A 13,639-nucleotide genomic window follows, 5' to 3' on the forward strand; every position below is an offset into this window, starting at 1 on the left:
AAATAAGCTCGTGATTATAAAATAATTTTGTTTTTAACAATTAAAGCCGACCTGCTGCTGCTCCATCAGATTGAAAGCTGGTTGTGTGTAGAAGCGCGTACGATCCCTGGAATGCCGCGTTGCACTGCGATGGCTACACACAGTTAACCCAGGACCAAGCTCGATGACATTGGCAGATGAGGAAGATCTCCACAGTGGATTCCTCACTCTCTGTTTTCTGTCCCCACTTGCCACCACATTCAGTCCTGCTTTGCAGTCGATAAACCTAAGAAAACACAAAACATGCATTGAAATGTGGACATGAAGCTATCGATCGGCTGAAAAGTTGTACAAAGAAAGCTGGTCTCACTCACACGCTGCACAACGTGCATGCTCAATGAAAAACCAAGAGGAATCAAAGTATCTTTTTAACTTTGACATTTTGAGATTTATTTTACATGATTGTTGCCAATTAGCCAAGTGAAGAATCCAGTACAGCAGTCAAATGATTACACAGCTCGAGTGAAATCACATTTATGACATATACAAGCACCTTTCTGTGAGGCCACTGGTGGCATCCCTCGCAATGAGTTGCAAATGGTGACATGCTCGACAGTGTGCTCCTCAGGAGTAGTTGGACAATTTATTTTTGAAAATATGTTCTAGCTCCTCCACGAGATTCAACGTTGTATACAAAAACATCTCACCGCACTGATGCATGCGCATGCGTCAGTGCGCACTCAAATAAACTTTAAATATTTAAAATAAATATTAATTTAAACCGTCAAGGCTGGAGTAGTCCAAGGCAGTGTTCTCGGCCCTATATTATTCCTAATCTTCATCAATCATCTCACTGATGCTCTAGAAAATACTCTATCCCTTTGCTGATGACCACTCTCTGGCAGGACATCTCTCATCCTTCTGACAGACAGGCAGCAGCCTCTCCCCTCTTCTCAGACCTTGCCAAAATCACAAGCTGGTCAAACACAATTTTGCTTGCGTATCCATTATTGTCCACCCTTTGTGTTCTCCCTTACCCCTCATCATGACCTGCATCCCTTGTTTATCTGTCTCTGTCTACTTTCTCCCTCCACCCTGCTGTTTAATTTATGTTGTTTCCTATTTGTTCCGTGTAATCACTCTTACGAGCTGAGACCATGTACATTTATAAACAACAACAACAACAACAAAAAAGAAGATAAATAAAATAAAAACATTGCCCCAACATTCGTGGCATTTTTCAGGAACGTATCCCCCACAAATAGCAGGGTCCAACAGAATATATTCTTAAAACACAACAATGTGTATCTACAGGTTGTGGACCAAAAAATGGAAACACCAATGTAAAGTTACTTAATAGGGCATTAGGCCACAACGTGGAATCAGTATGGCTTTTGTGTGCCATGGCATAGAGTACATCAGCGTCTGGAATTCTGCAGGAGAGATGCGGCACCATTCTTCCATGAGAAACTCAAGCAACTCTCACCTGTTTGATGGAGATGGAAATGCTGTCGCAGGCGTCATTCCAGAATATCCCATAAATGCTCAAATGGGTTCAGATCTGGTGACTGAGAAGGATCTAACATATGAAAACATCAATGTTATGCTCATCAAATCATTGAATGACAGCACGTGCTTTGTGGATGGGGGGCATTGTCATCCTGGAAGACACCCCTCCTGGCAGGAAAGAAATGCTGCAACATGGGGTGAAGATGATCACTCAGTACCATAAAGTAGCGATTGGCATTGACCTTGCCTTCCAAAGGAATGACTGCACCAAAACTATGCCAGGAAAATGTGACCAATAATATCACAGAACCACCAGAACCCTTCACTGTTGCAACCAAGCACTCAGAGTTGAAGAGTTCTTTAGGTTGGCACCACACATGCACTTATCCGTTTGTCGAGAACATAGTGAAGGATGATTTGTCTGACCATATCTCATTTCTCCACTGCTCAGTCATCCATTGCCTGTGCTCTTTGTACCACTGAGCTCGCAAATGTGCATTGCCTGGTGTCATGAGCAGTTTGTGCACTACAACCGTGGCTATGGTATCCTGCTCTGTGGAGTTCTCGGCGGACCATTTGTTTTATGAAACTGGCTGCTCGCACCCCAGGTTGAAATTCAGTTCATCGATTTGCAGTTGCCCACCTGCTTTGCCTTGCACTTCAAATATCACGAATGCAATGAATGCACGGATATCTTTGAAATCCAGCAATGTGTATATTCTTTAAAACCCAGAAATGTATACATTTTTAAAAACCAAAATAATGTGCATATTCTGAAAGGGGAACCCAAACAAAAAAATTATTTTTTTCTGAAAACCATCGAGAATCATTCATCATGGTGTAATTTTAATTTTTTTTGCCAATTTCAATGTGTCAAAATCGAAAATCGACACTCTTGGGCTATTTGTGATCGTGACATCACACCCTGAAGCCATATTGATCAGAGCGGCGGCTTTACATAGAGAAATAGTGCATCTGGAATCAGTATCTGAATCGAGCTCAGATTCAGATTCTGTTTCCACCGTCATGAGCAACATTGATGGTTCTCAGAATGTTGAAAGTGATCATGGGGATTTTGAAGAAACTATTGGAGACAAAATTAGTAATGGAAACTCTTTTGGGGGAATTGTGGAGCCGTATCATTTCGAGCCTTGTGCGAGCGATTCAGAGGAAGAAGGCGGAAGTGTTCGTGAAGATGAAAACAACAGTCACATGTTCATTTCCGCTTGGTAGGGTTTGGCTTTCCATTCAATTAATGGTTTATGAGAGAAATTTTGTATTAATTGATAAATCGGTTTAAATATTATTCAAGGAGATATACCCATAATTTCCCAACATTGTGAATAAAATTGGCACAATCAGACACCGCGGATAAAATGGGCAACAAATGCTTTGTCCTACCATCATACGCCGACTAGGTGTCTTGTATATTACAGGATCGTCCAGTTTAATACTTTTCCCGGATGCCATTTGTATTCCATGTTGTGGCCCACCATCATGTCTGTGAGGGGCTGATGTCCCAACCCAGTGGATGGGGGGATTGTGGAGGGGATGTGGGTAATGTGGGGGTGATGATTGGATGGGGGATTGTGGTGGGTATTATGGGGGTGGGGGTTCACTGAAAGTTTTAGCGTCCTTGGCCAAATCCTCATGGAGGAGTAGATAATACATAAATGCTCTCTCCACTATACAGTACATCGATGGTGGTTCATTTGATTTGTACAAATTTGTGTTTATAATCGATAATTATTTTCAGGTGCTCCTTTGGTAACTGCCGGGCAATGGCAACAGGTGTTCGATTCACCGCTCAAATTGGCCATGTACATGTAGTGGTAGCTGGGTAGAGATGATGTTACAGTTTTGAGTGACGGCTGTTTCTTAATTGTGGGTATGGCATCCTCTCTCAATCAATGCAGATAACCACAAGATCTAACCATCTCTGTTGTTTCGTTGCAGTGCTCTATAAGATGTTCTGAGTACAAAAGCAAACATTTTCTTGGCCCGATCCACACACTGGTATTTCGTAAAAACCTCGTCCAATTTCTGACAAGCTGAGGGTGTTTCATTTGGTGCAGCACGAAAACATCTTGGTTTGCATTACTATACAAGCACCAAGGACGCATTGACTTGGCATACTTGTGGAAAAATCGAAAATGATTCTCCGTTTTAGTTAAATCATGCCGCGATGTAACCAGTATACAGTACAGATCTGGTGGTATACTTCTGTGTGTGACATGGCAAATCTGAAGAATAAGATTTCGACTTTTAATCCCAAATTTAACAACTTGATAATTCGGAAATCGGAAAAAGACATCATATTTATTTTGTAGGGTATCTAGGGATAGATTAGAGTCAAGGTGTTCTGAGTGTTTGGGTTCCCCTTGACAAAAAAGCAATGTGTATGTTCTTAATTCACAATACATGTAAAACTAGAAGGCCTCTTGGAAGAGCGCATACCTCCGCCAAGCAATGCCTCATCCAAGAGAACATATCGAGCCCAATACATTTTTGAAATATCGTGCGATATATTGTTTTTGGCCTGATCTCTCAATGGTGAAGAATCACAAAAAAATTAAATAATTCTCGTATCCAGATCTGGAATTGGATCTTCACTAAAATCGAATCAATTCATCCTTGTCACACACCCAAAGTGCCAACCAATTTTCGTCCGAATCCGTCCACAACTTTTTGAGATATCATGCGATAAATCGTTTTGGCCCTGTCTCTGAATTGTGAAGGATCACGTAAAAATTTCTAGTAATCGGATATGGATCCGGGTATTCACCAAAATCTAATCAGTTCATCCTTGTCACACACCCAGCCTGCCCACAAAATTTCATCTGAATCCATTCACAACTTTTTAAGATGTCCTGCACACAAACAGACAAAGACAGAGAGGGGTGAAAACAACCTCCTTCCAGTTTTGGTGGTGGAAGTAATGTGTCATGCAATTTCTGTAATTAATGAAATGTGTCAGGCACGTGTTTGGAAATATCTAGTCCACCACCCCTCCCCCCCTCCAACCGAAGTCTCTATCTATGCCACGACTCCACCACCTCCCCCCCCCACTACATTCTTGAACCTTCCGCCATTGTAATCTGTCCTGAAATGACCTTTCTTCTTTAGTTTACAGCCATTCAGCGTGCCCCCCCCCCCCGATTACGATCATGGGGTCAGTGCGAGTGCACGAGACGTGACCAAATATGCACATCTGGCGGTCTCAAGACCATCGGACTGCCCATTATATGGAATTTCCCTGGCTTGCTAGCCAATCAGCGCAGACCATAAATCATCCGACAGACAGCGTCAACCAATGGGCACGAACCGCGGACGGTCCGATACGCCCCTCAGGACATAACACATACACCGCATTGGTGGTTGTTGGTGTGGTTGATTGCTCCTCTCTGCGGTTTCTGCATGCTTATGTGATGCACAGAGGTTCACCTTTGTGGTACAAGTGCTGGTGCGCAGCGAGCGTGGCTTGGGAAACACGAAAGTGTGATGAGGACCACCACCTGCCACAGTAGTGTGTTCTTAAACACAGATTCGTGCCAAATCAACCCGGTCGATGTAGAGATCTTTTGGTCCAATCCCTACCGGCGGTGTGGCCGTCGTTGAAGACGTGCGACCATTACAATATTGTTGAATTCCAAATGCATATATTCTTAAAAACCAAACTCTCTAATAATGCTCAAGCTTTGGAAACCACCAAGCCTTCCAATAGTACATTTGGAGTTGCAGCTGTTCAGTAGCCAACTATAGGTATATTACATGGAATTTCCAAAACATTACATTTCAAGTAAAGTGGGAATGAATGGAAAAATATTTTGGAAAACCAGACAATCTGGGATTGCATTTCAACAGACAGCCAGACATTTGTGTCCTGAAGGGACGTAGGATCGAGTGTCAGGGTTTTAGGGAAACGGGATTCATTACTCAAGTTAGGAGTGGAATTTTTTTTTGTAATTTAACAATAAAAGTGTTTTCAATACCCTTCATAAAGAATGGAAAAGTACATGAAACATGACATAAGTGCATATAGAGTTCATCGGCAGTTAGCTGGGTATACGGAGCATGCGTCTTTACAGTGCCAACTCAGCACCTGACGGGATCGCCATTATTTCTTGGAAAAACACAGTACAGAGCTTGACGGGACGAAAGATTCCCAGGCGATTATCAAAGTTTGGTTTTTCCAGCCGGGTTAGCAAACCCATATGGCTTGGCGCCAGCAAACGTGGCAGCAGGAAGTCTGCACTAGGTGAAGGAAATTCATGCACAAGCGGCTTTGAAGTGCGGGAAATGTATATAAAGTACAACACAGTGAAACACCTCATCGACGTTTGCATTCTCAAAGCCACACGTGGCTCGCCTTCACCTTTTTTGCAGTGAGAGATGGGCAGTAAGACGACAACCCAAGAGCTCTTGCTCAAGCCAGATGTAATTACCAATACGTACAATGACAACCAAGCCTTTCTCCAAGCATAAAAACCAAGTGGTGAAAAGTAGATGAATTCTGGTGCTTGCGGCTCCAAGTACATATATATATATATATATATATATATATATATATATATATATATATATATATATATATATATATATATATATATATGTATTCTCAAGGCCTTGGGTGCTCCAAGCTGGAGGTAATTTCAAAGGTTAACAAAATCCCAGAATCGCACCATATCGTGCAGCCCAGGAGAAAACTGGATACAAGTTTTGGTGAATGATATTTCTCAACGCAGGTTAAGATCTTTGCAATCACCAAGTCACACAAAATACATGTAGTATATTACAAATAAATTCAGGTAACCTGGTGCAAAAAATTAGCAGCTACTGTAATTTCACAACAATCATTCCAAAATGCAAACATATGCTAATAAATTGGCACAAACATCCGTCATGTTTTAGAAACAAGGATGCTGGTCGGTACATAAATTATTGCTGGTATTTATTTAATGAGAAAACACTCTTGTGTTTGAAAGCCTGAGATGGCTAGAAATCAAAAGCTATTATGTGTAATACAGCTATTGGAATGCAGACAGGTAACTCATCATGGGACAGGAACCAAGTGTAGTATCTTTTGGCTGATGCCAAATGTTGCAATCAAGGGAAAGCATCAGATGGGGAAAACCCCAAATTTGTTGTCCTACTCCTTAAATTTGTTGAAGTAGGTGGGGTGGTGTAGCGGGAGGGCTGAAATACATCTGAATGGAGGGAGTGGGGAAGAGGTGGTCGATTATGGTATAACATGGCATCAGAGGAGGGATGAAATACAGCTGGATGGAGGGAGTGGGGAAGAGCTGCTCGATTGTGGTATAACATGGCATCAGAGGAGGGATGAAATACAGCTGGAGAGATTGAGAGGGGAAGGATGGGGGATAGGAATTTGATTACGGTCACATGGCTTCAGATCTGCACGGCCTTTAATGAGACATTTTAGCCAGATTAAAATGTCCATTGAAATCGTACAACGGATGATGTCACAGACAGTCACTGTAATGAATCAAAAATTTGTGACGAATTAGGAATTAATTAAAGGGAGAAAACACCTTCATAAACCATCGTTTTATTTCCTACACTTCCAACAAGCAACTGAAAGCATGTTCAATGGCCCAATACCAAGTGTATTGGCCTGTTGCTCTCATCGTAGGCAGGTTGGGCGCCTCTGTATTCCACCACCTCCTTTCCTTTTTGGTCTTGCACCCTCTGCCCTCTCCTCGGCTCTGTCCCTCCCAGGTTTCTGCAAGGTGCACATGACCTGCCAAGTAACCCTCTTATTGTTAAACTCCAAAAATCCAGGCTCACCTCCACTCATTCGTTCCTTTTTTCGTCTCACCTGTGCAACCAACTTCCCCAGTCTGCTCAGTCCCATTTTCCCTCCATGGCTTCAAGACAGCTGTTCACCACCACCTCAGGTCACCCTCAATCCACACTCATGATATCTTCTAACTCAAATTAACACATTCCGAAGCACTCCTCTTTTCCAATTCCCCATCCAATAACTCATTAAACTTTGGGACATTGCTGAGTGAGAAAAAAAATGAGACCCAAAAGTGTCCATTTGTCATTCTTCTGTTTATTATTTTTATTCTTTTCCGACAGACTAACTACGAACTTGGTTTAAACACCAATCTTCTGCATTTTATTGTGGGAAGGTGTAAACTGATCGAAATTTTAATAGCTTGAAAGGATTCCACAAAAAGTAAGCAAAACTGCATTCCTTTGTCAAGGAAGAGGAAGGGATCAGAGGTGTGGGCGGAACTACGACTGTCACTCAACCTGATGGGGGCAGGGCCGGTAGACACATTTGCCCAAGGGTAATCATACCGACATGTGTGGTTAAGGGTGGAATATCATCAGCCCTGTCTGTGCAGGGCAGTCATGGGGCCAATCAACAGCAACAATACACACATATTTATATAAAGTGCTGTACGTACTATTTAGAATGTTAGGTCGATAAAGTATGCACAGTACCAATATAATGTGAGCAAGTCGATAAGTTCATACAACATTTGGTAAATCAACAGTTGAACATTTTACATATAAAGCTCAGTTAATGTCTGTTTCAAGATGTCTATTAATTACTTTGTGTTTGAATGTACAAAACCTCGAAGACCCTTAAGACCAGCAAGACCCTTAAGACCAGCAAGACCAGCAAAAACCTCAAGACCAGTAAGAGTCTTGAAAGTAAGGTAAGACGAGCATGACCAAGTCCTCCAAGATCCCTTCACACTTTAGACCATCTGGAACCTTTTAAGCGCACACCACACAAACATCTACAGTCTTCTTGCAAAATACAGATGATATTTCTTCTCAACAAGGAATGCGCAAACTTGACCCACCCAGTGAGTGGTTACTCCACCTGCAGATAATAAAGGTACCCTTGTCGCATACTATTGGCAAAACACTTTAGGACCAGAAATTACGGTTTTATTAATTTTGTCACTTAATTAGCGTTAGCAAAGATTGGACTCTACTTCAAATTCCCCTTCTGTACTCGTATTATTCCACCAGAAAGGGAGTGGGGGGATTGCTCGTGTTTAATATAACACAAATCCTACGAATTAAAAAAAGAAACAAGCAAAAAAAAATTCCTCAGTGCAATAACAATGAAATTCTCTGCAGTAACAATGAAACGATGAAAGAGCACATACCTCTGCCAGGTTGAACAGTTCACGTTTTGTATCCCACTGATAGGCCAAATCTGCATCCGTACCTGAAGCAAAATCGAACCGGCTCGTTCTCGTCACCTAACCAACTCATCCACCTCGTTTTGTCATTGCTCGTCCACAACTTTTTGAAATGTCATGTTATATATTAGACAGGTCCAGTCTTATATATTATATTATATATATAAAAAAAAAAACCAAGTCGAAAACACCAGGGGGTTGACTCAGCCTGCCATCCTTCCGAGGTCGGCGAAATGAGCACCAGTTGTACTGGGCCCGGTGTATGCCCCGGTTAGAATAGGTGTACCATATCCCTGTGTGTCGTAAGAGGCGACCAGGGTTGCGTCAGGAAGGGCATCCGGCGTAAAAACCTATGCCAAATCATTATGCGGACAACAAAACGAATTTCCATACCGGATCGGTCGAGGCCCGGGTTACCAACGACCGCCACCGGTACCGGTGGTCAGCAGGGTACCAGTGGAAATTGTGCTACTGCTGGGCGAAGGAGGAGAAGGAGACGGGGAAGGCGAGTCCGGAGGCAGTGGGAGAGGGGGAAGGGTAGAAGTGTGGAGGTGAGAGTTGGAACTCTGAATGTTGGGACGATGACTGGCAAAGGGCGAGAGTTGGCTGATATGATGGAGAGAAGAAAGGTGGACATACTGTGTGTACAAGAGACCAAGTGGATGGGGAGTAAGGCGAGGAGCATTGGAGGTGGTTTCAAACTGTTCTACCATGGTGTGGATGGGAGGAGAAATGGTGTCGGGATAATCCTGAAGGAAGATCATGTCAAGAGGGTATTGGAGGTGAGGAGGGTGTCTGACCGAGTGATGAGTGTGAAGTTGGAAATTGAAGGGGTGATGATGAATGTCATCAGTGCATATGCCCCACATATGGGGTGTGAGATGGAATATAAAGAAGATTTCTGGAGTGAGTTAGATGAAGTGGTGGAGAGTGTATCCAAGGATGAAAGAGTGGTGATTGGAGCAGATTTCAATGGACATGTTGGGGAAGGGAATAAAGAGGATGAGGAGGTGATGGGGAGGTACGGTCTCAACAAGAGAAATGTGGAAGGGCAAATGGTGATAGAGTTTGCAAAAAGAATGGAAATGGCAGTGGTAAACACGTATTTCAAGAAGAAGGAGGAACACAGAGTGACATACAAGAGTGGAGGAAAGTGCACACAGGTGGATTACATCTTAAGTAGGAGATGCAACCTGAAAGAGATTAGTGACTGTAAGGTTGTGGCAGGGGAGAGTGTAGCTCGACAGCATCGATTGGTGGTCTGTAGGATGACTTTAGAGGTGAGGTTGAGGAAGAGAGTGAGGGCTGAACCAAGGACCAGATGGTGGAAGCTGAAGGAGGAAGACTGTTGCGTGAAATTTAGGGAGGAGGTGAGACAGGCGTTGGATGGTGGTAAAGATGGGTGGGATGATTGGGCAACGACAGCAGAAGTTGTGAGGGAGATAGCTAGGAAGGTACTTGGTGTGACATCTGGACAGAGGAAGGAAGATAAGGAGACTTGGTGGTGGAATGAGGAAGTACAGGAAAGTATAAGGAAGAAGGGGTTGGCGAAAAAGAAGTGGGATAGTCAGAGAGATGAAGAAAGTCGGCAGGAGTACAAGGAGTGGCGTCGAAAAGCAAAAAGAGAGGTGGCAAAGGCCAAGGAAAAGGCATATGACGAGCTGTATGAGAAGTTGGATACAAAAGAAGGGGAAAAGGATTTATACCGATTGGCAAGACAGAGGGACCGAGCTGGGAAGGATGTGCTGCAGGTTAGGGTGATAAAGGACGCAAATGGGAATGTGCTGACGAGCGAGGAGAGTGTGTTGAGAAGGTGGATGGAGTACTTTGAGGAGCTGATGAATGAAGAAAATGAGAGAGAGAAGGTTGGAAGAGGTGGAGATAGTGAATCTGGAAGTGGGGTGGATCAGTAAGGATGAAGTGAGGACTGCTATGAAGAAGATGAAAAGTGGAAAGGCGGTTGGCCCAGATGGTATACCAGTGGAGGCATGGAAGTGCTTGGGAGAGATGGCAGTGGGGTTGTTAACCAGATTGTTTAATAAAGTCTTGGAAAGTGAGAGGATGCCGGAGGAGTGGAGATTAAGTGTACTGGTTCCGATTTTCAAGAATAAGGGTGATGTGCAGAGCTGTGGAAATTACAGAGGGATAAAGTTGTTAAGCCACACCATGAAGTTGTGGGAAAGAGTAGTGGAAGCTCGGTTGAGAGGAGAGGTGACTATCTGTGAGCAGCAATATGGGTTTATGTCAGGAAAGAGCACCACTGATGCGATGTTTGCTTTGAGAATGTTGATGGAGAAGTATAGGGAAGGCCAGAAGGAGTTACATTGTGTGTTTGTGGATTTAGAGAAAGCTTATGATAGGGTGCCAAGAGAGGAGTTGTGGTATTGTATGAGGAAGTCGGGAGTGTTGGAGAAGTATGTGAGGATCGTGCAGGATATGTATGAGGACAGTGTGACAGCGGTGAGGTGTGCGGTAGGAATGACGGACCGGTTTAAGGTTAAAGTGGGATTGCACCAAGGATCGACTCTGAGCCCTTTCCTGTTTGCAATGGTGATGGACAGGTTGACGGACGAGATCAGACTGGAGTCTCCATGGACTATGATGTTCGCGGATGATATGATCTGTAGGGAGAGTAGGGAGCAGGCTGAATCGAGCCTTGAGAGGTGGAGGTACGCACTGGAGAGAAGGGGAATGTTAGTCAGTAGAAGTAAGACGGAGTACATGTGCGTAAATGAGAGGGAGGGTGGTGGTATGGTGCAGTTGCAAGGAGTTGAGGTGGGGAAGGTGGATTGGTTTAAATACTTGGGATCAACTGTCCAAAGTAACGGAGAGTGTGGGAGAGAAGTGAAAAAGAGAGTGCAGGCAGGATGGAGTGGGTGGAGAAGAGTTGCAGGAGTGATTTGTGACAGAAGGGTAGCTGCAAGAGTGAAGGGCAAAGTATACAAGACGGTAGTGAGACCAGCTATGTTGTATGGTTTGGAGGCGGTGGCGCTAACAAAAAGACAGGAAGCAGAGCTGGAGGTGGCAGAGTTAAAGATGCTGCGATTCTCGTTGGGAGTGACGAGGATGGATAGGATAAGAATTGAGTATATTAGAGGGACAGCGCAGGTAGGACGGTTTGGAGACAGAGTGAGAGAGGCGAGATTGAGATGGTTTGGACATGTGCACAGGAGGGAAACGGAGTATATCGGGAGAAGGATGTTGAAGATGGAGCCGCCAGGCAGGAGGAGAAGAGGAAGGCCAAAGAAGAGGTTCATGGATGCGGTGAGGGCGGACATGCAGGTGGTTGGAGTGTCAATGGAAGATGTGGAGGATAGAGCGAAATGGAGACGGTTGGTCCGCTGTAGCGACCCCTAACGGGAGCAAGCCGAAAGAGGAAGAAGAAGAAGATATTAGACAGGTCCAGATTTGAGAAAAATTGAATGTTATAGGCATTTCATGTTTAAAGTGGGCAAACAAGTTTTTTTAAGGATAATTTGAAGGTGGTGATTTCAAGAAAAAAATTGTTTGCCAGGATGAATTTTGATATTTTGACCCTCAAATTTGAAAAAAAAACAAAAACAAAATGGCTGCCATTTTTCATCTTTCTTGACTTATAACTCGGCTTCTAAGCATTATTGAAGTTTTAAAATGGTGGCAATAGATGTTTGTGATACCAAGGATTCCAAATATGTTGTCACCTAAGTTGTATCTAGTTTGGTTTATCTGCCATCTTGAATTCCAGGATGGCCACCATTATTCACATAATGCATTAATCAGCCCATAGGCATAAATAACACTTATGTTTAAAATGATGACCCCTATCATTCGGTTAAGAAACATACAAACTATCTGGTACACATTTAATAGCTTCCTCTTCACTGACATCAACTCCTTCGTAAGCTGGGTGTGAAAGGATGTCACTTCTAAGCTTGAGGGTAACGTGGATCATGGACAGGAACTCATCTTCTTCTTGTGGTTGGTAGGTCGGAATGGTGAGTGTAGCTGCTGCTTCTTCATCTGTTTGTGTCATCTTTGAAACAGGTATGTGGCCAAACTTCAGTGGAACCAGAACAGAACGTCGCTCACTTGGTGCATTGTCAAGGAGTACAATTACCTCGTATAATTCTGAAACCTGAGGAGCCAACTTATCCTAGAATGTGCCCATTTGACTGGTAAAAGAGGGTGGAATATCCAAATTGGATTCTTTGACAATGGTACGATACCGATTCCACACTTCCCTTAGCTCTAATATATGGCCATGGTCAGCAGAGTACTGCAGCTCATTGCATCGCCAAATCATCACAATATCTGTATGCTGAGAGTTCTGTTTGGTTTGCGATGTCCTTCTGATAAACTGAACATAACAGGAGAGATGATACTTTCCTTCTGCTGCAATAAGGTCACTGACAGTTGCACCACGAACACTCATTTCTTGGTCAAACTTTGCAGCTTCCAATATTTCTTGGCTTTTGTTAAAGGTTGTTATGGAAATTAACTTCTGCTTGGCCTTTTTCTGTAGGCAGATCAAGCATAATTCCCAATTGGTGGGCTGCGCCCTACTATGTCGATTTGGGCAGGAAGGCTGGGATTCTGCTGGCCTTGATGTTGACGGAGAGTCAGAAGAAGAATAGGGACCACTCTCTTTCAAGGACGCATTCTTAAGTCCACTAAGTCTTTCTTTGCTTGTGTATGTATCATAGCACGTTTTGTGCAAATGGATCTCCTTTTGGAGTCTTCATTCAGGACCTTCAAGAGTCTATCAACGGTATCCTTGCACTTGACATCTCGTAACTTTTGTCGTTCGTGCGTAATCTTCGACAATGTGCCCAGGCCTTTTTCTGACGTATTGTACAGGATGTCTCATCTCTCTTCTTGACATATGCACAGATTGAGGGAAACTGGGGTGGATCTCTTCAAGTTAACTAACGCATCCATGATCTCGCGGAGGTGTCACATATCTGTAGTGATAGAAAGAA

At 43.5% G+C, this 13,639-nt stretch overlaps 1 protein-coding gene across 9 annotated transcripts in view; it reads right to left on the reverse strand.

Moving 5' to 3' along the window:
* The window catches only part of LOC147021332 (supervillin-like), a 241,248-nt gene that overhangs the window by 86,805 nt on the left and 140,804 nt on the right, over positions 1 to 13,639 (reverse strand). For all 9 annotated transcript variants that reach the window (XM_085891183.1, XM_085891184.1, XM_085891180.1 and 6 more), the window contains one exon: positions 52 to 265. In XM_085891183.1, coding sequence (XP_085747309.1) covers positions 52 to 265 — 214 coding nt within the window. The remainder of the gene's footprint in view (positions 1 to 51; positions 266 to 13,639) is intronic.

Source organism: Eptatretus burgeri, chromosome 8, assembly GCF_056783735.1.
Source record: "Eptatretus burgeri isolate ZD-2024b chromosome 8, Ebu_testis_v1, whole genome shotgun sequence".
Lineage (NCBI taxonomy): Eukaryota > Metazoa > Chordata > Myxini > Myxiniformes > Myxinidae > Eptatretus > Eptatretus burgeri.